General features: G+C 39.6%; 4 protein-coding genes across 5 annotated transcripts; 3 read left to right on the forward strand and 1 right to left on the reverse strand.

Moving 5' to 3' along the window:
* The first annotated feature begins 1,172 nt into the window (after positions 1 to 1,172).
* Positions 1,173 to 3,687, forward strand: LOC140346775 (uncharacterized). 2 transcript variants are annotated; one of them, XM_072432970.1, is made up of 7 exons: positions 1,173 to 1,509; positions 1,602 to 1,776; positions 1,852 to 1,922; positions 2,073 to 2,234; positions 2,897 to 2,994; positions 3,069 to 3,146; positions 3,216 to 3,687. In XM_072432970.1, exons 1-7 carry the CDS (start codon positions 1,380 to 1,382, stop codon positions 3,357 to 3,359), a joined length of 858 nt encoding a protein of 285 aa, XP_072289071.1. In that variant the 5' UTR covers positions 1,173 to 1,379; the 3' UTR covers positions 3,360 to 3,687. The 2 variants fall into 2 exon arrangements, with proteins under 2 accessions (XP_072289071.1, XP_072289070.1); XM_072432969.1 differs by having other exon boundaries at positions 3,213 to 3,686.
* Positions 3,688 to 4,639: 952 nt separating this feature from the next.
* hps4 (HPS4 biogenesis of lysosomal organelles complex 3 subunit 2) lies at positions 4,640 to 12,213 on the forward strand. Its single transcript, XM_072433251.1, has 12 exons — positions 4,640 to 4,973; positions 5,194 to 5,284; positions 5,356 to 5,499; positions 5,579 to 5,689; positions 6,397 to 6,513; positions 6,850 to 6,944; positions 7,013 to 7,085; positions 7,250 to 7,374; positions 7,889 to 8,456; positions 10,340 to 10,466; positions 11,291 to 11,402; positions 11,968 to 12,213. The coding sequence occupies exons 1-12, from the start codon at positions 4,942 to 4,944 to the stop codon at positions 12,137 to 12,139; spliced, it is 1,767 nt and encodes a 588-aa protein (XP_072289352.1). The 5' UTR covers positions 4,640 to 4,941; the 3' UTR covers positions 12,140 to 12,213.
* A 258-nt stretch (positions 12,214 to 12,471) lies between these two features.
* LOC140346961 (uncharacterized) lies at positions 12,472 to 14,601 on the forward strand. The gene is made up of 3 exons (XM_072433252.1): positions 12,472 to 13,575; positions 13,972 to 14,116; positions 14,190 to 14,601. The coding sequence occupies exons 1-3, from the start codon at positions 13,179 to 13,181 to the stop codon at positions 14,464 to 14,466; spliced, it is 819 nt and encodes a 272-aa protein (XP_072289353.1). The 5' UTR covers positions 12,472 to 13,178; the 3' UTR covers positions 14,467 to 14,601.
* A 1,674-nt stretch (positions 14,602 to 16,275) lies between these two features.
* Positions 16,276 to 24,259, reverse strand: mlec (malectin). Its single transcript, XM_072432869.1, has 6 exons — positions 24,049 to 24,259; positions 22,493 to 22,715; positions 20,535 to 20,713; positions 20,119 to 20,295; positions 19,269 to 19,326; positions 16,276 to 19,122 (listed from the first exon to the last, which is right to left on the reverse strand). The coding sequence occupies exons 2-6, from the start codon at positions 22,692 to 22,694 to the stop codon at positions 18,875 to 18,877; spliced, it is 864 nt and encodes a 287-aa protein (XP_072288970.1). The 5' UTR covers positions 22,695 to 22,715; positions 24,049 to 24,259; the 3' UTR covers positions 16,276 to 18,874.
* Between the last annotated feature and the right edge of the window lie 958 nt (positions 24,260 to 25,217).

Consider the following 25,217-nt stretch of genomic DNA (forward strand, 5'->3'; position numbering starts at 1 on the left):
TGCATTGAGGTGGGTTTTCTTTAACTGCCTTCATCACTAAATGTAGGTTATAGTCTGTGGAAACCGAACAAATCACCTTTAATTGGACATTTAACATTGAACTCTTAATCTGGAGGCGGTTCTGCGCAGTCTTTGCTCTTCCAAGCGCTTCACTTTTCTGTCTTGAGACATCTGATATTTTTCCAGGGATCTGTTGTAGCCACTCTCTGAGTGCTTGGTATTTCTCCAGTTTCTCGTGTTCTTTTTCCTGATGTTTCCATCACTTGGTATTGCCACATCAACCACAATGTCTTTCCTCCGCCGTTTATCCACCACCACAATGTCTGGTTGGTTCGCCTTCACCATTCGGTCTGTCTGTATCTGGAAGTCCCAGAGGACCTTGGCTCGGTCGTTCTCCACCACCTTTGGAGGTGTTTCCCACCTTTTCCTTGGGGTCTCCAGCCCGTACTCTGCTCAGATGTTTCCGTACACTGCCAGCCACCTGGTTATGGCGCTCCGTGTATGCTGTCCCTGCCAGCATCTTACACCCTGCAGTTATGTGTGGGGTTGTCTCAGGCCCCCCTTTTCACAGCCTAAACCTTGGGTCTTGTCTGGTGTGGTAGATCTGGGCCTCTATTGATCTGGTGTTCAGGGCCTGCTCCTGTGCAGCCATGATCAGGGCCTCTGTGCTGTCCTTCAGTCCGGCCTGCTCTAGCCATTGGTAGGATTTCTTGGTATCAGTCACTTCAGTTATGTTCATGATGGTGGTGGAGGAGGGAGGAAAACCCTCTGTTCCCCATTGCCTGAGACATTTACTGAGCACGTCATCTATTGTCTTTGATGTACTTGTGGATCTTGGATGTTTCATCCTGGATAGTGGCTCTCACCCTCCTTCCTTACGGCTAGTGTACAGTCTCAGGGTATTGAATTTTGGGTGGAACCCGCCAGGCATGGTCAGGAGCTTTCATCTGTGGTCTGTCATACATATATATGTACATGTATACAATATATCCTTTTGTATTCTAAATTGGTCAATACATTCACTTACTACAGTGAATATGATATTATATTTGATGCATCACAATGTTATACACACAATATATTCCATCTTATATTGTTCAGTATTTCATATTTATTTCTCTCATTTCTCTTGGTTAATCCTTTGCGCTCCCGCCTCCTGAACCCTGAAGCGTCACTGAGTTAAGCCTCTCTCCGCCTTTTCACGTGAACGCGCTTTAAGCCGAATTAAAAAATCCAGGGTTAACAAAGCCTGCGGTTGTCCCTCGCTACAGCGGTGGCCTTCTTCGGGACCAAATTTCGGTGCTTTGTCGGCGACAGAAGCGGCGGTGCGTGGGACGATAGCTGGAATAATAGTTTAAACTCGACTTTTTACTGTCACCATGGCGGAGCTGTACGATTTGATAAGTAAATCTAGCCTCGAAACATCTCGGATAACTGCGTCCGTCCAGGCTGCAGTGGAAGGCGAGAGCAATCAACTATCGATCGCAGCACTCATCGAAGCAGAGCGAGGTAAATAATAAAGGCCTATAAATCTGCCACAGTACATTGCACTTGTGACAGAAATGAGAATGAAGCTGTTATTTATTTATTTTTCTTTACAGAACTTCAAATGATGAGAAGACAAGAACGAGCACACTTTTTCAGCACCAAAGAGCAAGAACTCATTTTGAAACTCTATGAAGAAGAAAGAGATATATTAACCGCTAAATCCAACACGTCAAGTGCCTCAAGGTTAAGAGAGGAAGCGTGGCAGAGAATAGCTGACAAAATAAACACGTAGGAATAATCAATGTTTTTGTCATTTAAAGATCTTTCACTGCCCGTTGTAATAAGAATGTCATTCCATTTCAGGGCTTCAGACAGTGGCTACAAAAGAAGTTGGCAACAAGTAAAGATTAAACATAAAAACATCATTCAATCAGGTAATTGAACCTTTCATTGGAGGGGGTAATTAGACCTTGCACCCAGTCAAATTGATTTAAGGTGGTACGAGAGACGCTAGATCTATTCTAGTGCAATATTAATGTGCAATATTTGAGCTTAATGTTTTTTAATTAGATGTGTCATTACAGCCAGACGCCGGAGAACAGAGTTGATGAAGAACGGATTCATGCCCCCTCTGTCACCTGCAGACGTCATGCCTCACAAAGACAGGGTCCGAATAGAAGTCCTGCCGTCAGCTGAGTGTATCGAGCCTCTGAGTGACACTGAAACCTCTAATGCTTATATTAACGGTAGGTCTCGTTCACCGCTGTGGATATTTGAATGATATCAAAGGTTAGTGTTCACTGTTTAGCCATTGTTGTGAGAGGAAACATGACAGTTTTTACCATGCTTCACGATTGCGTTGACACTACGACCAAACAACAGTGGAATCAAAGTTACTGAATGAAAATGTAATGATATTGTCACATAAGCTGCCAGATAAAAAGTACTTTACATGTAATTTGACTGTTTTGGAGCATGGATTGAACGGAAAATACTCTTTGTTGCTGTTTTACGATTCTCACTTGTGATTATATTGTAACCTGAATAATTGCGATTATCGATTAAAAACATGACCATGCCATATTTAGTATTGAAAAATGTAGAAGCATTTTTAGAAATAATCCTCAGCGGTTCTTATTTCATTGATGTTTTTCAAGGGTAATTCTAACGCCTAATACTAGAGGGAAAGTCCACTACAGTTCAATTATTTGTGGAATTTAGAGTAATTTTAATCCACGGTTTTGCTTTTGAGCTAGTCCTTGTTTAGAAGTAGCAGAGGAAAGATGAAATCGTAGTATAGACCGTGAATAGTCCTATTATTTAGATCTGTTGGTACTCAGAAGGCCAAATGTTGTCTCATTTGAGAAGCTCCAGGTTTCTATTCCATTTGTCATTTTGTTTTGAACAGTATCTGGCCACCCGGTTATCCTGATGCCTGTGACAAAGACTGAACCAGAAAGCCTGAGCAGTGACGAGACAGACGTCAGTGACACACACTTCGAAGGTGTAAGTAAATATGTCCAGTGTAGTTCAGTATTATTTACTCAAAACATTAACATATTTGTGTTTGTTCTTCGTAGCCGGATATGCACAACAGCAGCTTGCAGGAGATTGTTTCTATGGGTAACAAAGACACCTCCAGTAACGGGAGTGTCGAGGTGAGACTGTGGTTTTAAAATATAACTTGTACAAATAACAAAATATTAATGGTTATTCTTATTTAGCAGGTGCAGAGGGATGATTTAAGGTCCCTTTATTGCACGTATCTCAAAAAGGAAATTGAGAATCGGGAACAGCTGATGGTTTATCGAGCACTAAAAATGAAGAAGCTGGAGAAAGAAATTTTATTATTAGATAAACAGTTAGCTTGACAATATATTTTCTGTTTTATAAGCTCATTCTAATGTAATATATTTACCTTACTACAAGCTTAATTTGACGACTTCAACGCACAGGGTGTGCAAATACTTTTCTTTAATTTTTTTTTTTTTTTACATCTACTGACAAACAGTAGACTTTTTGAACGATCATTAAACTGTTTGCATTGTTACAGTGAGAACTGCCCTAAAGCTTTGAGGGGAAGACATGAAAGAAGGGATTGAGGGTTTAAACGAATCGTTGACCCAGACTGCATTATCACATGATGACCTATTTGTCAAAACACATGTAGACCAGTTACGACAATTAGTATATCAACCTTCTGTTCAATAATTAACCTGGAACTATATTTTTGAGGCTCAATATTTATTGTGTAATAAAGGTGCACAGATAGTGATTTGTTTTTGTTATTTTATTTCCTCTTGAGCTGTAGAGGCTCGTGTTTCATTATGGTATTTATATAATTATATTATAGATTTCAGAAAAGGGTTTACTTTTGGTGCAGGGGTAGTTGTAGTTACAATATTGAAGTTAACTTTTTTATTTTTTACTGCAGCTGTAATTATTGTGACAGACTTATTTTCAAGTGGGCCTAGTGTTGAGTAATGCTTTCATTTAAAATCTTGCCTTTCTGTCTGATTATTATGTCAAACTTCTAGACTAACATGCAAACGTCTGCAAAAATACGTTGAAAATCATCTATTGAGATTTTTAAAATTGTTTTTACATCCTGAGGCATATTATAGTAAATGTTATTTTAATTACAGCATCACGTGCATCATCCTACATGTGCAGACAAAAATGTGTCCATGAGCGTTGCCTTTTCTTCAATCAGATACACATATCTTCATATTTAATGATAATACCACGGTTTCTCAAGTGGCTCTGCGTTTGAGTTTGAGCTGCGACTGTGAGCGGCGCGCGTGCACGACAATCCAGACATGTCCAATCGAAAACAGAAAACACGAGCGACCGATTCATGTTTTGTCTTGTCTTTATTTTTGTATTAAAATATTTTAATGTATTCATTTTCCTTACATGATTTAATAAACAAAATAAAAAATAAGACTTTGTTTTTGCATTTTATTCTGTATTTGACTGTATTACTATAAAATCAATGTTATGAAATGAAATAAATAAACGAATATACTACTTCTAACCATATATATTGAATGTAAAGCACAAAGAAGGATACACTAATGACAATGTGCGCGTGGGTTATGCCGGTAAGACGTTGACACCGTTAATGCGCCGTGGGAGTCATGAAGTTTGTGCCTCTCGCTCGCCGTACTTTCACATGACTTTTAATGCGTGTGACCTGCATTCCTCAAGTGTCTCGTTCAGGTCTCGTTCTGTCAAACAAACTAATGTTTAGCAACAGCGTCGCAAACAGCGTCTGTAACATCTGCCTTTCGCGGTCCGGCTGTAAACTGCTGTACATGTAGCTTCGTGTTAGCATCTCGTAGTTTGCGTGTGATGAGAGGAAAGTGCTGCAGGAGGTTTTCCACTCGAAGTCTTTGAGATTTAAAATACATGGATAAGAGATAGTTTTGTTTTCCTTTTTCGCTGCCAGTCATGGCTGAACACATGCCACCAGACTTAAGAAGGTAAGATGTAAAAGATAACGCTTGTTTTTGACTTACTAGTTATGTTTTTTGAGAAATGAGTGAAGAGCATAAACTATAGTCAACTGTGATCAATGTTTGAATGGTATAATGGACAAAAACAAACACAAAAAAGTATATTAATTCAAACTATAGTCTTTGCTCAATGAAACACAATATCAATATTTGTTTACATTCTCTACATGTGACTGTTTTCGTGTAGATGCAGTTTATTTTTCCTCTATGATGGATCTAAAGTGAGAGAAGAAGAGGACCCCACAAGAAAAGGAATTTGCTATTTTTACCCTGAAGAGGTTTGTGGGTGACAAAGTGATTTAAGAGTCTCTTTTATAAACTCTCTGACTGTTCTGCTGTCTTTCGTCAGACTCCCATAGACAAACAGGAGTTGCTCTGTGGACAGTTGGCTGGAGCTGGACGTTGTGTGTCTGAACTGTCCTCTTCACCTGTAAAAGTGCTTCGGCTGCACAGGAACACGTTTGCAATTCGCATGAAGGATGATTTCTTTTGGGTAAGTGCATATTGTTACTTTCATACCATAATTAGCATTTTATATTGACTATAATAAAGGTCTGTTCACCTGTCTTTAGGCTTTGGGCTGCTCTTCTGTGGACGTCCCCACTGTGAGCGTCTCTGAACTCCTGGATGAACTAATAAGTCTGTTTTGTTTCTACAATGGTTCTGTTCGGCGAAGCTACCAGGTAACATCTTTATTCTTTCATATTTACTTGTCACTGTTGTAAAAAGGTTGTTTCTTCAAAATTAAAATCAATGTGAGGTTACAAACGATAAACGGTAAAAGGAACACAATACCCCAAAATTGACTAAATGATTAAAATCACAATGAAAATAGATGTTATATTTTAAAATTACATGTGGGTCAGAGCTCTCACCAAACCGAAGGTCAGAGGTTTAATTCCCGCGCAGACCAAATTCTGTCTTATTGTGCCCTTAGGAAAGACAATTCCCCCTTGTTTGTCATTTACCATCACCAAGTATGGATTAAATAAATGATCACTACAGTTTAGCACTTTAAGAGGTATCAACACGCCTGTAAAGCACATTACAAGTGTAAATAATAATAATGAATATAGTTGATTTAAATATACAAATTGTTTTAATTAAAGTCGATGAGACTTGAATACCAGGTGCCACAGGGGGGTGGTAGTGTATACTGTAGTTGTGTCCTCCTTGAGCAAGACACTTCACCCACCTTGCATCCAGTGTCCAAGTTTGCTGTGTGTGAATGAGTGTTGTGAGCGTGAATGAGGGACAACAGATGAAAATTAGCCCATGTCTACAATCCGGTGTGTCTGTCATGTGTGTTCATTAACACTCAATGTCCCCACCAAATAAACTAAAAAAAACAAAAAGACAGAACGAGCAACTGGACATGTGTTTTATGTAGTTGCAGAGGCGAGAGACTTTGACCGCTCGATGGGCCCAGTATCTTTCACACCATCAACAAGGATTTACTGATCTTCATCACATCTTCAGCAGCATCAAAACCATCGATTCAACAAATGTACGTCTCATTTACTTGCCTTCTTCAATGTATTTACAAACAGGATATGGTTCTTTCATTGTGGTATTGTGCAAATGTGTGTTGTTGAGCAGGCTGTAAAAAAGGTATTTATCACAAATACAATTGCTCAGATGTTAAGGTGCCTTAATGCTTTTTATTTCAAATAGTTGACATTTCTTGAATCAGATTCAAAGCTGTCATATGATGAAAGAATGACATAACTGGTTGAAATTACCTTTTTACTCTCTTCTCTGATGCTATTACAACAACAAAAGCTTCAGTGTTTACTTATGTAAACACATTTGATATTTACATGTAAAATGTTCTGGTTTTCAGGTTGATCCACTGCTGCTGTTAAAAGCTGCTCTCATTCTTCAGGCTTGCCAGCGCTGCCCTCTTGTGTTGGCAGGTTGTATCCTCTTCAAGGGAAGGTAGGGTTGCATTTAGACTCTGAAGACTTTGATTTATTGGAACTGGTGGTATAACATTTCTTTTGCAGAGTTGTTAGCACTCAGATGACTCCAGCACTCACAATGAAGGTCATGGTTCATGAGAGTGACACATTTATAAAGGTACGTCTTCTTATTGGTGAATAAAATAATGTGCTCTGTACGTTAAATGTAGCTACTAAAACTCTACTTTGAATCTTCCATGCATTGCTACTGCCATCGTTCAGATTGTAGGACATTGACCAATCATTTAAATTAAAGCAAACTGTTATTTTTATGTTTTTCAGTCCCAAAGACACAGCGGTGCGAGCGGCTCAAGTCCACCGGCTGAACCCTTGAGCTCAGTCCCGGTGTTTCTGACCTCATCAGAGCTGCATTATTTACAGTCTGCTCCAGTTGACAAGAAAATCGAGTAATGAACAAACTACACACACATTTCTTCAGTAAAGCCATATCATTTGAGATAAAAGTGACTTTTGAGAACTGGACATCAATGCAAATTCCTTTATTCACAAATCAATCTCACCACTTTATTTATAGAGCACATTTTTATAAACAAGGCTGTTCCCAAAGTGCTGCACAATTGATTTAAGAAAACAAAAAAATATTACTCACGTTAGCAAATTTACTAAAATATTACATAAACACAACACCATAAATAACAATTAAATAAATAAAATATTAAAACTACTATAATAAAATAATCCAGTAAAATTAAAGTCACAGAGGACAACACACTACAGTCTCAATATAAGAACATGAACATAGTCTAAATGTGAACTAAAACAGGCAGAATTAGCATTATTTTAGATTCTGCAAAAATGTATGAGTTTATGGAAAAAGAGTTTTGATTTTGCAATAACAATAATTCATGAGACATTGTTCTATTTTCTTCTGATCTCATATGCTGCTTGTTGTCTTTTCAGAGCCCACTCCACTCCATGTAAAGAGTCCCAACCAAGGAAGCCACGTTTGTCTCGAACTTTATCAGACACTTTCTCGAATGACTCCGAACCGTCGGACCCCGGGTCCTCCCAGTCCCCTCTAAAAAACTCGTGCAGCCCCTGTAAATCATCATCTGATAATGTGTTTAGTCCTGGCGATGCTGACCAGCTTCTGTCCTCGAACTCTCCTCTCCCAAATGGCAAAATCGAGGAAGAGGAAGCAGACTCTTTTTACCACAGTTTTCATACCAATGGCGGTGATGTTACTGATGGTAGTATGAACAGTTCGGGGCCGGAGGCAAACTGCATAAACGGTGGAACAGGAGGAAATTGCAGGCCAATGCTGGATTTCAGAGAAGCGGGTGGAACAGAGTGTGTTGAGGGCCTGAGGAGGGGCAGTGATTGCATGTTGCCCTCTGGTGGTGATACGGGAGCACAAGACGACTCCCTGGTGCCCATGACACTGTACCTTCACCGGGTCAAAGGGCTTGTGTTGGCCCTGCTGGTGGAGATGCACTTCCTGAATGACTCGGACTCGATGGAGGAAGTGGTGAGTGTGTTTGTTTGATGGGTGACAATACGGCCACATTTGAGGAGTCGAGAGGGCCCAAAAACGCTGCTTCTGAACCCTTTGGAGTTTAAACGTATGGTTGGACTCTTTGTGAAGCTGACCGATTTTAGTTCCCATCTTGATTTTATTTGGTAAATATAAGGAAGAGTGAAGCTGGTGTCTGGAGTATGGTCTGACTCGTTTGGGCATTTGCAAATGCTTGATTTGACTGGAAATAAGAGGGTTACAGCTTTCCTTTTATGTATGAAATGCCCAGCAGCTTGATAGTTCCCTTTTATCAGGTGGTATGAATGAATTAAGAAAAAGTCAGAGGGCCCACTGCCTTTTTAAGAGGTTAAAGGAATATTGTGTCTGGGAGGGATTCCCTTCAACCTAAAATATGCATGTGATCCTGAGAGGGCCATTCAATTATATTTTCCATGGGGCCAGATTTTTTGGAGGGCCATTGTCTGTGGGCCGGACTACAAGCACTACAATTTTATTATTTATATCCAATATCCACAAGAAACTCGCTATGGTGCTATTCAAAAGAAATCCAATCGTTTCACTGAAAAACAAAACAAAATGGGACTAAAAAGGGACTAAACAAAGACCAACTCGGTGTCAATAAATAACCAGACTTGAATTGGGAGCAGATCCTAGCAACAGGTCTAGAACTAGACCTACTGGTAGTCCTGAACTATAACTAAACATATTGTAAGTCGCATCAGGCTTGATCAGAACTACACCACAGAATCTGAACCAGGACTATAATGTCTTAAATATAAATGGCATTAACAAATGATTCAATTGATGTTAAAAGTAAAGTACAGAATGACACTAAGGACAAACGCAGCTTACCAAGCAATATGGTCGGGCCCATGGCCCATTTTATCATGATGGGCCGGACCATATTTTCTAGTGGGCCGGATTCTGCCCTTGGGCTGCCATTTAAATAGCCCTGCATTAATACCATTACATCATCTTATATTAATATTATAAAATGTCCAAGGATGGTCCAGATGTAACGGTAGCGGCTGGAACATGAGCCCCACAAGTTTCTAATTAAAGCCACAAACTTTATTTGAGCAAGACTAAACAAAGTCGTATTTGGTGTAATCCCTCATTTGTCCAGGAGTGTTCCATTGTATTCATCTGGACAATGTTTTTAGAACAACAAGACGTTTCGACTCTCATCCACGAGTCATTCACAATCTGTGGATCTAGTCTGAGAACTATGATATTTATCCTGCTCTGAGTAGGCCCTGCCCACGGGGCGGGACCTCCTGATAACAGCTTGTATGTTTACAGACAAATATCAGAGTTTTCAGACGAGATCCACAGATTGTGAATGACTCGTAGATGAGTCTAAACGTCCAGATGAATACAACTGAACCTTTTTCTACAAAGTCATAGTTTCATAGCCAATTGAAATTAAACGGCAGTCAAAATTCTATAATGATGAACTATGTTGGTCATGATAAGAAAGGATTACGCGTTAATACGTCCTTGAAGATCATAGATAAGATTCTGGAAGCTTCCGGGTCGTCACTGAGTTTGTAAAAAGGCTGCTGTTCTCAAGTGCTACTGAAGTCAGCACTCTTCAGGAACTCGTCAGGAACTCTTTTTATGTTTTTTTTTTTAGCAAAAGTTTAACACAAAAGTGGCTTTGTGGTTCTGTTAATGTCATACATCACAATATCCCCCTGTGTAATCCACTAACTCATTACAATTTGAATCTGATTCAGGCCTTAAGCTTAAGTGTGAACCAGGCTTCAAACACTGTTGGTATTAATTTAAGCCAGCCCTTCCACTTTATAACTACATGAGTGCACTAATTTATCTTTGTCATGTTAATATGTGCCTTTGTGGTTTGTATCCAGTATCACAGCAGCTTGGCCGCGCTCAATGGACTGGAGGCTCATTTGAAGAGCGTCACCCCGGGACCCCCAGGCGCTCAGGGACCCTACATTTTTGCCCATTTTGACTCCATTCAGAGCACGCTGACATGTAAGACCCTCATTAACCCACCCCTCTCTCTCTTTGCTTTGTATATTTTCTAATGTTCTTTGATTAACTTTCCAAGCTTTAATGTTTCTGCTAATACAAGTTATTTAATTCCTCACAGTAATAAATAACTGAGCCTATTCTGTGCACGCACTAAACTAAATTAAAAGACAGCGACCGACTTCACAGCTGTGCATGAGATGTATATATTTCCATAATTATACACAATGCACATAATAATCATAATATATACCCCTAACCCTGGAATAGATTCCCAGGTGGTGCAGGGCCTTTCTGTGTGGAGTTTGCATGTTCTCTCCGTGTCTGTGTAGATTTCCCGTACAAAAGAAAAACATGTGTATGAAAATGAGCTCACGGCTAATCCGGCGTGTTTACATCATGTGTTTCATGTATGTTCATTGACGTGCACTTTTTATGTACTTCTACATGATCATTTCAGTTCTGTTGGAACTAAAATGTGCATGTGTCAATTTACATGTTAGACTCTGTCAAAACAAAAGCTTACCATCGACAAAACTAAACTAAAATCAAGGATAATTTAGAATTTTAGTATATATTTAGAATAATAAATATACAAAAATAAAAACATCCTTTTCACACATTTTCATTAAAAACTATATTTCTATCTGATTGAGAACCTTGATTATTGCAATACATTTAGTTTGTTGCCATAGCGATTATTGCGTCAGCCACTAATATTGCAATATTATATTATATTTGCGATATATTGTGCCGCACTTATTCAAAGGAGGACACTCGTTTGGTGTTTTGCCTGTCTATGTGCTGAACTTCCTGTTTCTCTGTAGCCAACTTGTCTGGTCGTCCTGGAGCAGGCCACGAGCGTCCCTTTGTGAGGGCCACTTCACTCCTTCACTCGCATTTCTGTAACACTGAAACTCTGCAGGAGGCTATTATCAGGTCAGTCCAGCGGCGGGACAGTGGAGGTGGAGGGACAGTAGCAGAGCTGATGGGGGTTTTCAATATAAATATCGGGGGAAGGGTCCTGGAGTGTGGGGGGTTTAACCAATATGTGACAACATGCACATGTCCGCACACACCAACACCTCTGCATCACTAAACATACAGTGCTACAGCAAATATCTGATCAATGTTAGTTATTTACAGTAAAGTTTGTAACCATTTCAGTTCTTTGAAAACATGTCATTTTTGATATCATGAAATTATAAAATTGAATGATGTAGAAGTGTCACAGTCACAACTTCTCTTACCCAAAAGTATTAGTTTGTTCTCAAATACTTTCTACGGTATATTCTGAAAAGCTGTGTGATGTTGCACCCGTGTTCAACAAAAAGTATCATATTTCTCTGTACGGTTCATGTACTTGTGGTGTAACTTGTCTTCTGCATTTCTCCACATGCACAATACATTCAATAACATAATCCGGATTTCTGAAAACAGTAAACATTGTGAATAATGCTTGTCTTTGTTCTGCAAGATCAAAGCGTGATGTTATTGTGTGCAGGAGCGCAGGTGCTGCCGTGTTTGGGACCCGCAGTGTGGCACAGGAGACGTATTTCCTCCAACACGGCGGATCAGTGAGAAACTCTGGCATCCCCAGTCACCAGGACACTGCCTTCGCTCTGCCCACCAAAGCCCGCCACAGACTGCTCAAACACGGGGTCAACCTGCTCTAGGGGCCCTCTGCTTAAGGTCATGCACTCTATTGTGAATAGTGTGTCAAAAAGCACATTTTATATTTTGTATTGTCAAAGAAATACTCTCAAACAACAGAATATTGCACCGTAAAAGAGAAGTATATGTTTAGTTTAGTTGGGGGGGTTGTCAAAAAAATACATTTTCATTCCAATTTTGAATATGTGGCTTTATAGTAAGTGTCCTGTGCATGATGAGTACAAATGGCACATGAACATCTAAGTTAAGATATTTGTGTTCAATTGTAGAAAAAGATTCAGTTGTAGCTTTGTGTTCAAATAGTGTTTTTTTTGTCTAAATATAGTGAGCAGAAAACCTAGACAAACCTCTACAAGATTGCAAACTTAGAAGCAGCTGTTTTTGAAGACTGTGTAAAATACTTGTTATTCTCAAGTATTGTCTTATTTATTCCATATTAAGTCAACAAAAAGGATTTAGTTTACTCTATAAACTAATGCATTGTTTATTTGTAAGCCTGGGTCTAGGTTTTAGAGCCTACACTGTAGCATTGGTGCCATAACGTGATGAAAGGAGTTCACTCTCCTCCTTCACATACTGGACATGTTTTGTGTTTTTTGTAAATCAATAATAAAACACAGTCATTAAACACATCCTGTGGCCGCACTCAGACCTCAGACCAGAGCGTGTCCGTTTGAAAACACATTCTTGTAATATCGTATTTTTCACGTGATAGTATTTGTTTTTATGACACATTTGTAAATAGGGTCGCCCTTGATGGTCCAAACATGAAGTAATTACAGTCATTAGTTGTAGGTGAATGTGAATAGAGGAGCCCACGGCCCTTCGGGGCGCCTCATTATGCAAGCGCATTTTAAAGTCAGCCGCGGGGGGCAAATAGGTGGTTAGGGGCACGGACACAAAAGAGGGGCAGGGTCAGGATTCAAATTCTAAGTGGGAAGATGTGCCATTGTGGCTGGGCTTATATACGCGGCCCGAGAGGCGCACATGGAGAGTTGGCGCACACACGACTACAGAGCGTCCACATTTTGAGCTTTCACCATGTTTGCGCTCACTTGGATTGTTTTATTTCTCGTCACTGTCATCACGAGTGACACAGGAGTGTATGGCCGAGTCCTGTCACGCAGGACTACACTGGAGTTTGATGAACGTGGTTCTTTACGCGCGAACGTGTTGAAGCGATGGAGACGCGGAATCACGAGCGCGCACCGCGAGCGCTGCGCGGAGCTCACGGCGCCTTGGATTGAAAACACCCAAGTGCCTCAGGACGACGTGCTACCGCTGCCTCTGCGAGTGCGGCCCTTTTCACCCGGAGTCTCACGTGGATCTGTATTCCCGGGGAAATCCCTCTTCAGTTTGGTGCGCAGGGTTTATCACTGCTGTCAACAAAAAGTCCACTGCCGAAGCGTCAAAGGGATTCAAGGGCGACTCAGAGGAGGTAAGAGTAACTCCAACCACTCACTCCATGACCATTAGCATTCACGACAGCCCGTTTGTCAGGAACAAGACCTGGGCCCACTTGTTTTGTCACAACTTAACAGATAAAAAGACTCTTTCCTGCACTTCACATTTTCAGTCTGTAGTTTCGTGCCAAGGCAATTGAGACAAAACAATGGCAGCTGCCATTAGACAAGTTATCTGCATACAAATGAGCCTGAGCTGGCTTATGTTCTGAGTGCAGTTAGATGTCCTGCTGACAGATTAGGCCAGTCAGATCTGGGAGTCAATCAAAGGATGTTCTTCAGGCTTTAGTATCTCTTACATTGAAGGATCTTTCCAATTCAAAAGGAAGCAACCTTTCTCTCCACTCATCTCCCTGCTCATTCTTTTTCAGAGGCAGATGTGGAGTTTCTCTTATTGAAGGAGGTTTCTTCACTGACCGTGACGAGGACCGAGCTTCACCTGCAGCTCTCCAACCCACACCACGCTCCTGTCCGGCCTGTGCTTCCATCACTGGCCAAACGCAATCTCCCCACAAGGTAACCACCTCACCTCACACACCGGTCAGGAATTGAGACTGAAACATGACTGTAACCTGTACGTCTTTTGTAGGTACAGTTCTTCAACTCGAGGAAACGTGACGGAGATACGAGTGGACCTACAATTTATTATCAAAGGCTTACAAGATGTTGCTGGGGGTACAGTTTCTTCGGGACTCAGTCTGGGGAACATGCGTCGTGGAGAAAGAGCCCACAAAGACAGTGATGTGGCTGTCGTTGGTGCTGCGAGAGCTCTAGATTTGGGTTTGGTCCTGGACTGTGGTCTGTCCTGCAGGTCCAGCCACGTTCACGTCTCACACGCCCCGTTCATAGCCCTCTATTACAAATAATGACTGGAATACAGCCAATGGAAGCACAAATGAAGAGAAATACATGCACTTTTTTACTTTAATTTATGAATGTAATGTTTTGTAAATATATATTGTATAAATTGTGATATACTAATACACGTTTTCCAGTTATTTTAAAAGAAGGGGCCCAACAGTGGCTCATGACAAAAATGCAGAGTTGTGACTTCTATCAGCAGAGACGATGCAGTCACTTTGTTCAGCTGTGTTCTGCTTTGTGAAGACTCAGATATGAGCTGCTATTTTGAGACGTGGTTTTCACAGTTGGTACGAAAGGTAGAGAAAACAGCACCTGGACAAACAAAAGCTTGTGCATTTGCTGCAATTCTGCTAAACATAGTCGAGACAGTAGAAGCGCTGTAGTTCTGCTGCATTTGAAGTGTCACTTGAGTACACACTGCCGGCTCTAACAAAGGACACAAGTAGCTCTAGAATGAGAATTTCAAAACCACTTCTTGTAATGCCTCGTGTTCGTGACAATAACATGTCAAACAATGTTTTTTGAACATCAGACATATTGTATTCAACATTGGAAGTCTACAATACTGCTAGTGTTGAGTCACTCAACAAATCCAGATATTTCGTTTTCCCACTCAAATGATTTACTGATTTAGACACTCATTTGCTTTAAAAACTGGTATGATGTTATTGGATTGGAGTCGGGTCTCAAACAATGCACAGAATCTTAACAAAACCTGGGGCGGGTTTTAGTCATTTCTTTGAGATAAACAGCACAAATAATGAATGCCCTAGTTAGTATGCTTCCTTCTCTCAGCTGTAGGACAGCAAACAGGTGCATCAGCTATTTGTGCAAAACATGCACTTTCTTCTAAACCAGTGATGGGAAGAATAGTTTGTTACAGAATACTGAATTATCTGCATTAAAAACATTCCACTACATGGTTTAATCAAACTGCCGTAATCGGAATACTTTCACATTGAATATAGGTCTATGTAGGGTCAACGAAACCGCTTTGTGTTTATCCCTTATAAGCGAAGGAAATGTTTTTGTCAGCATTAGTATGCCGTCTACCCCCGAAATTACACTATCAAATACCACAATATATTCATTTGAGTAAACTCTTCTGAATGCCACCAAATAAAAGAGTGGGACTTGAATAGTTACTCAGCATTAGTATTCTGAAGACGCATTTTCGGTATATGTATTCAGTTACTTCCCAACACTTGAGGGTTATATACATTTTATGATTAGGATTTACAAACGTGAGCAATGCTGCATTCAATCAACCACCACTAGTTCTGATAAAATAGCACATTTATTAAAAAGAGACAGGATTTATCAGAATTTGCCCATTTTGCAGATAATATGCCACATGTGAGAAAGTTGAATACATGTCAGTTCACTTGCTGCAGGAACACATTAAGATATTCTTCTCATAATGCTGTTTGTGGTCTGCAAATTCAGATGAATCAAACTTTCTAGTCATTTAGTGTATCCGAACTGCTCAAGCTCCTTCCAAAGTTATAGAAAAGATACAAGATGAAAGAAATGTAAATGTTGTAAATGTAAAATAGCCCAAAGGAGAATGTGTGACGTCAAAAGCCATTAACCGTAAAATAGTTCCAATTGTTGAGTTTTTTTTGTCTTAACTTAGTCAAAATATCTACTCGAGATTTTATTTACTCAGAGATGTTTCATGATCAGTTTAACACAATTAATGCTTCTTTTTACAATCCGACTGTTGAAGACTTGAGACTATGAAGCAAGAGCAAACTTTTAACGTGATGGAATAAAACATTTTTGATGCCAGCCAACAGAACCAAGGCGAGTGATGGAAAAGCCATGTATTCAATAATTCAAGGCAACAGAGACATAAAAATGACAAGATTTCTTTTCAACAAAACATGAGGCAGTGCAAAAAACACACCAATAAAATATCAAGTTTTAAAAATCAAACAAAGCAAGATCCTGAGGAAGAAAACTCAAACATACAAATCAAGTGGATCATAAATCTCCAGACAAGCCCCATTCATTTAAATTATATACTATAATAGAATGGAAGAACCCATTTATTCAGAATCTATCCAATTTCATTTTATTGCAGCCTATTCATTTTATACTGTACCAACAACCGCTTCTCTTCAAAATAAAAAGCCTCATGAGAAGTATAATTCCCCAAAACTACAAAATAAAAGTGATGATCGCATTCTTTATCACACAGTATTAGTGCAGCTTGTACCTTATATACACACATACGTGTAGCCTCCATCAAACGGACAAAACATAGTGACTTTGGTGCTGAATTTAAAACTAACCCTAATATACATACTTTCTGGCACCGTCTTTTTGCACAAGGTAGTAAGGAAGAGGTCCATGGCCATTTCTCAGCTACTGCATTTGGGATACAGCAATATTCAAAAGGCAGGAAGGAGTCTTATGGGACATTTAAGACGCATTAGTGAAACAGGCAAAGTTACAACTGCGTCCTTGGACCAGAACAAGGCATTAGGAAAGGTAAGAGACAGACAGGAGGGACCACAACATAACTCTGCATTTGACAATAACCATTCGGCCGCTAAATAAGATCCTTGTCCAAAGGCAGCACTTACAAAAAAGCAACAGAAGTAAATGGCTTGAACATAGAATATAAATATATGCTACTTTGCAAAAGTATTGTTTTTTGTAGCCTTGATAGTTATATAGTATTAGTAGATTGATTATTTTCATACAAAAGATTCTGAGGCATTATGGAAAACAAAAACCCAATATTTCCACTAAATAATGTTGTTCTCTCGTCAAAAACATACATTCTGCATTTCCCAGATGTGTGATGTCATTTTATCTGGCTGCGTTAGCATGTCACCTATGTAATTCCCTCTGCTGCCAGTAGGTGGAACCAAACGTTGGTTCCTTGTGTGGGAAACATCGACATGAAGTTGGCCTAATTTGTTTAACCCCTTTCCCCCCCTAAACATGACGACAAAGTACTCACGGGTATGCTTAAAGGCCAATAACAATACAAATAATGTATACATTTGTCTATCCAAGCGCTCTGAACTGCGACTGCCATGTTCACACTGCAACAATCGCTCCTTTACGTCAACCTAACCAGTGTGAAAACTACCTAAAAACTGACTAAGACTTTTGCAGAGTACACTAACAAATGCACATAGATTTACGTTAATTTAAAATGAAGGACAAAATGTGACAGGAGCATCTCCCTGGTAAACATCTTTTTTGATATTGTGCTTTTTGAAGGTGGCCCTAGTGTGGCAAAAATTAGCACCAATTTTGTAATCAAGTTGATAATTAAGTATAAATATACATAGGTAATATATTTCAAATCATGGCACATTAAGATTTTTTTTTTTATATGGGATAGTTCTAACTACTTAAAGAGCATTTCTTGCAAAGTTCGATAAATGTTCCAAGTCAGTGAAATATGTGTGAATTTAAATTTCATTGACTTCAACATTTTAAAAAGGCATAATAGAAATATACAATACAATATTTACTAAGGATTTGTAAAAGTAAACAACTGATATAGACATTTGGAAAAGTAAAAAGGCAGACAAAAGAAAAGAGATTTAGGGGGAGAAAAAACAAGCAATTCAGAGGACCGAAGGCCTAATGGCACATTAACTTTGCCTCTCACTAAATGCATTCATCAATGTCTTTCAGAGGGGAAAATAAATCAAGGCTGCCAAGAGTAACAGCTCTACATCAGTATTTGGTGGAACAAATTACTACATCAAAAATAAATTTGAAACAAGCAAGACACAACCGATACTTCGATAAAGGCAAGATGACGTCTGACGGATTGACCCGTCAGGTAAAGGGCTGGTTCAACAGCAGTGTGGTAGCTCTTTTAAGATTTTATGGCAAATTAACTCAAATCAACAGATATTCAACAAAACAGAGAAAGCCCCTTGAACACAAACCGCACGTACACTTACTGCTTGGTTTCCCATCTTTTCTTAGCAGCGTTTTTTCTGCGTCCAATTTTTTTCTTTTTCTTTTCGGTGTCGACCAGATGTTGAACAGGAGTGTTGATCCAAGTGTAGATTCTCGCTACACTCAGTCCCAAAAAAAAAAAAAAAAAAAAATACATCGACCTTTTTTCAGGCCCAGATGAGTCACTCCCGAACGCCGCAAGCTGCTGAAAATGACCGGGCAGGAGCGAACCCCACCAAGTCGAGTGAAAAAGTAAATGACAGAAAGGGTGAGCATAGGTGGACGTGGTCGCAAGAAGCGCGGACGACACTTCCCACAATTCACCTTTGATTGCAGAGTCTGAATCCTCCTGCAGTGGCTTTCCAAATAAGAAATCGTCCTCCTTTGTTTCGCCTTCTTGTCCCGCGTGTATGCTCCACCTGCGTTGCCGTGGGTGCCCGTTGCTCCCTTCTGTCATAGTCCGTTTTAAGTCTCTCACAGTCGACATAGGCAAAACAATGTGGGTATGAAAACACCAAACGCGACCAGAATGGGAAACATTAGGCTGCTGTTGTCGGCCGCGTACGGGTTTGGTGTTCGAGGCCCGGACTGGACCCTGGCCTTTGCGCCCGCGGGGACTTTCTTCTTTCCCCCTTCCTCCCCTCCCTCAGTTTCCTCCTCCTCCTCTTCTTCTCCCTCCTCGGGTTTATCCAGACCCGGGTGAGGCTGAAGTTTTGGTACATCTGTGCAATGTCGAATAAAATGTAAAATGTTTTATCACCGCGGCCAATTATCCATTACAGCTTCAACCAAACACCACCAGGCATCCATACTAGTATTGTAATGATAGAAATAAATATGCCGTTTATAGGCAAATGTTAAAACTTACCATCTAGTGTCCCTTTCATAACATAGAGAGCACAGACTTTTGGGTTGTCATAATAACCCTGAAAGACAAAAGCATACGTTTAATCAAATTTCAAGTCAGGTCCATAAGAACAAAAATAAAAGGATATGTATTCTAGGGAAATACAGCAAATTATTGTAATATTGCTTGGGCTGGTACTCACGAAACTAAACTTGAACCTGCGTTTACACAAGAGAGTTCTGTGAATAATATTTGGGGTCAGGCCATAGAAACTTCTCACAGTGCGTTTTCCCAAGCAAAAGCATTAAAATCAAATTCAAATGGGTCAATTTGTCTGCAGTTCTATTAACAACAATGTTTGTCTTTAATAATGAATTTCATGCATAGCCAACACGACATTTCATTAGAGCACTCTAAATATAAAAAAAATATTCTTCTTTTCAAAACAGTTTAAAACAATCTGCTTTCGAGTAACTGCACTTTTTGTTGTGCATCTCAGCATCTTATAAAACACACAAATATTCGGTGACTATTATATGCATTTTATATGTTAAGCCCATCGGGTTGTTTTTTTTGGTAACCACCCATCATTGTATTGTATAATTAATTATACGCCGACATACATATGGTAGACTAAATTATGATTATATTAATTTCATATCCACACAGGTATTTCCCTATGCATGCCTCACAGTTCTGTCCAGAGAGTCTAAATATAAAGACTAAATACTACTCGTGACAGGTGATATAAAGGCGTCACTGTTGCCAAGTAATTTGCATGGCCTCCACGCGAGGACTACCAGCCTGTCACTGACGCAGCAAAGAGTGTACGAGTACAACAATGACCACATTCAGAATAAAACAGATTTACCTTGACAAACTCCACAGTGAGCTTGCCGTTGAATGTGGACACCTCCCCTTTGACACTGAGCTTTCCCCGCCGTATAGAAAGAGGAACTATTTCATCGTGAGCGGTGCTGTGGCCTACTCGATCAAAGATATCCAAATCTTTTACAACTGTGTGAGTATTTATACGGACATCAAAAACCTGCAATAACAAAGTAATGTAATAAATATATATATATATATATATATATATATATATATATATATATATATATATATATATATATATATATATATATATATATATATATATATATATATATATATATATATATATATATATATATATATATATATATATATATATATATATATATATATATAATGACAAAAGAGTGGACAGAGAAGACAAAGCACAAACGTATTCAATATTAAGATTACCTTTTGTTGCGACTGTGCAAAGTAAACCTCTGCAAACTTCAGAACTAGTATATAGTCTCCTTCGTCTCGAATGGGAACATCATATCCAAATGTGTCCTCATTGTAGCGCTCCGTTTGGTACAAAACTTGGTCCTCTGGACTCGACCGGAGGATCGGCAGACGTAGCCCATAATCAGACGCTGACAGGAAAATGAATCAGATGTAGATGCATTAAACATTAATTTAAAAACCATGGCCCTCAGAGGAAACCTACGCAATAGAGTAACAATCCCAAAAAACTTGATATAAAAAAAATATTTTGCGGTGAATAATGATGGCTGCGTGTTAAACAGTTCTTCAGGTCATTCTTTACTTAAATGTGAGGAAAGCCTTGGTCGTTTAGCCCCTGAATACCATCCAACCAGTTTTACAAGTTTCTATGTAAATAAATCTCAGACTTCCTCCTTTCAGACAAATCCGCTGGTCATCATGTTTATATTTTCAAGGTTAACTCATTCTACATTTGTATTTGCAATTTTTTTCTAAAGGCAATACTGTGCCTTAGTCAAAATAATTGCAGTGCTTTTGTTTAGTAGCATAAAAATAAAGAGAAAAACTACTTTTAGGATGATTCGCGTCATTTTGTTAAGTTGCAATATCATTCGATTTTTACAACGGCCAGAATGTCACAGTAGATTTGATCACCGCCCGCTTCCCCTTTGTGCAGAAGAGGCAGAGCTGTGGTTTTCTGCGCTGACTCCTTATTAGTTTGAATCTGCAGGAGGAAGCTACATCGCAACAAGCTTTACTCATAAAAACGTACTCTTATGTCAAGCTTTCACAGCGAAAGGAAAAACTACAGAAGCAGTAATTGAAGTTAACTCAGTCAGAATGTGTCAATAGCATTTAATTTCACTTGAACCAATACGAGAGGCTCTGGTTTACCTCAAGGCAGTGTCTATAGAACCACCGAGGGCAACAACTGTCATTTTGTCGTACCCTCTGGTTATCATGGAACTGCATGAAAAACTTTTACCATCGAAAAAAAACAGACCAAAGCCATTATTTTTATCCATTTTATAGCCATGGTTTTCTTCTATTAATTTATTACCAACACACACACAAAACAAACCCAAACTGCTTCATCAACATAAAGAAAGACAGCACTTTATGGAGGTGGAGAGTCTTCTACTATGGTGTTTTATGACTTTATGCTTCAGACTTTATGCTTCAGACTTTTTTGTCATTTGCATCATTCCACGGAAATGGAAAATTAAAGCCATACTTCAGAACATTCTCCATAGAATACTTTATGTCACACAGTGGAATATTACAGCCAAGGAAACCAAACAACTACCGCAGATAAAGGCCCATCTCAAGCCCAAGTGAGAGTCAGGTCTGTGGAGATGCAAGCCCCCTCACAGTAAACAATAAAACTATTTATACTAATTAACAATACAATTAATAACTAATTATTTTTAATAAAGTCACACAGCAGGGATTTAACCATTACCATAAAAGCTCTTCCTAAATGTAACCCTTTTCATCATAACCCTGTTCCCAAACCTAACTTAAACAAGTCTGGCAAGTAAACTATCAATGACTCACACAAACCAAGTCAACCACGACAAGGTGGCAGTTTTAGATGAACGTTACATTAATCAATCATTTGTAATGTTCTATCATGTCCAACACGCCTGACAGCAGAATAGAGTTGTGAACCCTCGGGTCAAGCAGGAGTAAACTTAAATATATTTCAGAAATAAATATGATAAAAAGGAGTTATCATATTAAAATGATTATTTGAGGAACGCTTCACACCACCAAACAGTCATGGCTGAATTCAGCAGAAAAGAAGAGTCATGTATGCACTCACAAATTACTGAAGTTTTTCCCTTTGAAGCTTAAACATGTATGAATTATTTTACACCGTAAGAGCTGACGAAAAGGTCAAGCTGTATGAAATCTCCACAACTTACCTTTACCAACCTTTCCTTCTAATGGATCCTTCTTGAAATGGATGCCGTGAATGTCCAAATGGGCCTCACCACCGGAGTTTACCGCCCAGATCACCCGTTCAGCGAGACTCGGGCCGCCGCCGTCTGCCCAGCACCGCTCTGCCAACAGCAACAGCACTGCAGCAAGAAGCCCAGCGAGCAGTCGAGCCGTGGCCCGCATCATGTCCACACACACAGCCTGGTCCTGTACAGACGAGAGGGATCATTTACATAAGCAAATGCAGTTCTCTGATTAATATGTGATCATGTAACCAATCATTTATTGTGATGCAAGACTGCAAGACTCTGCAAGGTTTTCTCCCTCTCATATAAAACAATCACTCATTTCAATTACATTTCATTTTCCTAAAACGTGTCTCAATATTACGGTTCACGAACATAGACAAAACTTGAATGAATACAACAAAAAAGCTTTCCTCGTCAGTGCTATTTATCACACAAAAATGAAAATGTATTTCATAAATGTCAAAACTCTGCTTCATACTGCATTTGTCTGTCAGATGATTGGCTGGTTGACCTGTCCATTAAAAAGCCCCAATCTTATCATTGGCCATTTGAAACAATTTAACCGCGAGTCATTAAACGTTCATCTCAGTACAGCCCTATTGTAATGATTATGTGCTGAGGCTACAATTTATCAATGAATTTAATACTTTAACTATATCGTGCGATTAAAAAAAATAAATCCTTGCAATTACAAGCGTTAACAATACAATACAGTCATTTAAGGTGTTTTACAGAACAAGAAAGACGCATTAAAATGACAAAAACAAATAACAACACATACATAATCAAAGAGAAGAGCGCATTTACCATACTTATAGTGGGATTCTAATTAATAATGTAAAAGACTTTTAAGTGTAATTGGAGTGCATTAACGGTTTTCTGGAAGCATGAGGAGCGATGTGACATTTCCATGAAACAAATGCAGAATTAACTACCGGTTTTCCCCCGTGACACTAAAAACCCACGAAGATCTGCTCGAGATTCTGCGATTATACGTGTGGGGGACAGTAAGATCTCTCCTTTTACGTTGAAATAAAGCGCCGCGCACGGTCACTTCGCAGAGGGGAAAGAAAGCTAGCCTGTCTTGACAGTCTTGCAACGCGATACCTCCATAAGAGATACACGTCCCGACTGAAATCGAGAGCCGCATTTCGAACCACATGCCATTCAATACGCCGAATGTTTTTCAAGTACAATGCGACGGGCTAAAACGCGCCCGTCGCTCACCGAGAAAGCCGAGCGCAGACGGGAACACATTTAAAGACACGTAATTGCTCCCAAGGCTAACGTGACACCGGTAGTAGCATTAGCACGAGAACTCTCACAGACTGGAAAGATGACATTATAAAAGCAACAGCGGCGTCAGACTACAATTGTTCGACTGCGTTGATGCGCACGCGACTATTTATCAATCAAATTACACGCACAGGAAGGAAACTAAACAATGTATCGTAGCACATTTTTAGCTAACATACCTGTCCAACCAGAAAATCGGTTCGGCCAATACTCACCTTTCCCCACCGATATTGACTGTGTGTTTTGGATCACGCGTTACACGTATGCTTGGTACGATGCACGCGTACACTAAACTATGGTATAAACGCGTGGGAAGCGGTGTCAGCGTGGAAGTATCCCCCCTCAGTTTGTGGTGCTGCAGGACTGACTTTCATTCAATGTGCAGCCACTACAGTGCGGCTAGGCTACAGTCCGCGGAGGAGGCGGAGGCGGAAGAGGAATGACACCTCGCTGAAGTTTACACAGCGGGTGATTGACAGGCGCGCTCACCAATCACGGCAAGGCAACGCTAGCACACGGAACAGTTCGTATGTTGCTGTGCAGGCGGTGTCAACAGTTACGGTTTATAATATTAGCACTAATTTGGGGATGTTTTTTTAATTATGTTGGGTGAAGTCACTATTTAAAAATGCATTTAACAATTCGAGAATTTCAGCAAAATTAAATGAATTGATAAACATTGAGGCGGTGATTGCAATATAAATATTGCATTTTTTTCCCCCGATTTATGCCAACAAACGAAATGGTATAACCCATCTGGTGAATTTAACAATCCACTTTAAACTGAACTGGATAATTGCTTTTTTCAATTTTAAATCACTACTGGCAGTATTTTAACGAAACATTTCATATTTAAATTAACAGACTTTCATGGTTATTTCCCGAAAACCTTGTCTCTCCCTCCCCCCTCCATCTGGCAGATGTGGTACAATCCGGGTTGTCTTGTCCAATCAGAAAAGTCCAACGCAGCTCGCTCGCGGCTGACCCGAGCCTCCGCACGGAATGAATGGAGATAGTTTCCATGGTAACAGTATTACCTCAGTCAGAACAGGACAGGTGTCTCTGGATTCCTCTTTCATCCTAACTGGGCGAGGGTCGGCCGCATGAGAAGGCTGTCCAGAGGAGACATAATATGCATAATCATCTTATTACTGTGGTGTTTCCGTCATTATTTGATCAAAGTTGTATTTTGATTGACTCGACTTGGGTGAAAATGGGATACTTTTTGACTATCTTAGGTATTTTTAGTTATGAAAAGAAATGCCAAGGTTTTGATTGTAATACCTTTCTGAAAAGCGTTTGATGCCCACTTTACATCAGAGAAAAATGTCATTCCCTCTCAAGTCAGTTTGACTCAAGTCATGTTTTTGCTATTGGTAAAGTA

Source organism: Eucyclogobius newberryi, unplaced genomic scaffold, assembly GCF_026437365.1.
Source record: "Eucyclogobius newberryi isolate DKJ021-1_F unplaced genomic scaffold, fEucNew1.0.hap1 SCAF_6, whole genome shotgun sequence".
In the NCBI taxonomy this organism is placed as follows: domain Eukaryota; kingdom Metazoa; phylum Chordata; class Actinopteri; order Gobiiformes; family Gobiidae; genus Eucyclogobius; species Eucyclogobius newberryi.

What these genes read in the sequence shown, in the direction of transcription:
- mlec (XM_072432869.1), bottom strand. Translation starts at nt 22,694, where the DNA reads ATGATGCGGGCCACGGCTCGACTGCTCGCTGGGCTTCTTGCTGCAGTG. An exon ending in TTGCACAGTCGCAACAAAAG is followed by an intron (nt 20,296 to 20,534) that starts GTAATCTTAATA and finishes TTGTTATTGCAG; the next exon opens with GTTTTTGATGTCCGTATAAA. An exon ending in TATGAAAGGGACACTAGATG is followed by an intron (nt 19,123 to 19,268) that starts GTAAGTTTTAAC and finishes GACATTGCACAG; the next exon opens with ATGTACCAAAACTTCAGCCT.
- hps4 (XM_072433251.1), top strand. Translation starts at nt 4,942, where the DNA reads ATGGCTGAACACATGCCACCAGACTTAAGAAG. An exon ending in AAACCATCGATTCAACAAAT is followed by an intron (nt 6,514 to 6,849) that starts GTACGTCTCATT and finishes TCTGGTTTTCAG; the next exon opens with GTTGATCCACTGCTGCTGTT. An exon ending in AGAGTGACACATTTATAAAG is followed by an intron (nt 7,086 to 7,249) that starts GTACGTCTTCTT and finishes TATGTTTTTCAG; the next exon opens with TCCCAAAGACACAGCGGTGC.
- LOC140346775 (XM_072432969.1), top strand. Translation starts at nt 1,380, where the DNA reads ATGGCGGAGCTGTACGATTTGATAAGTAAATCTAGCCTCGAAACATCT. An exon ending in ACTCATCGAAGCAGAGCGAG is followed by an intron (nt 1,510 to 1,601) that starts GTAAATAATAAA and finishes TTTTCTTTACAG; the next exon opens with AACTTCAAATGATGAGAAGA. An exon ending in TAAAAACATCATTCAATCAG is followed by an intron (nt 1,923 to 2,072) that starts GTAATTGAACCT and finishes GTGTCATTACAG; the next exon opens with CCAGACGCCGGAGAACAGAG.
- LOC140346961 (XM_072433252.1), top strand. Translation starts at nt 13,179, where the DNA reads ATGTTTGCGCTCACTTGGATTGTTTTATTTCTCGTCACTGTCATCACG. An exon ending in TCAAGGGCGACTCAGAGGAG is followed by an intron (nt 13,576 to 13,971) that starts GTAAGAGTAACT and finishes ATTCTTTTTCAG; the next exon opens with AGGCAGATGTGGAGTTTCTC. An exon ending in AAACGCAATCTCCCCACAAG is followed by an intron (nt 14,117 to 14,189) that starts GTAACCACCTCA and finishes CGTCTTTTGTAG; the next exon opens with GTACAGTTCTTCAACTCGAG.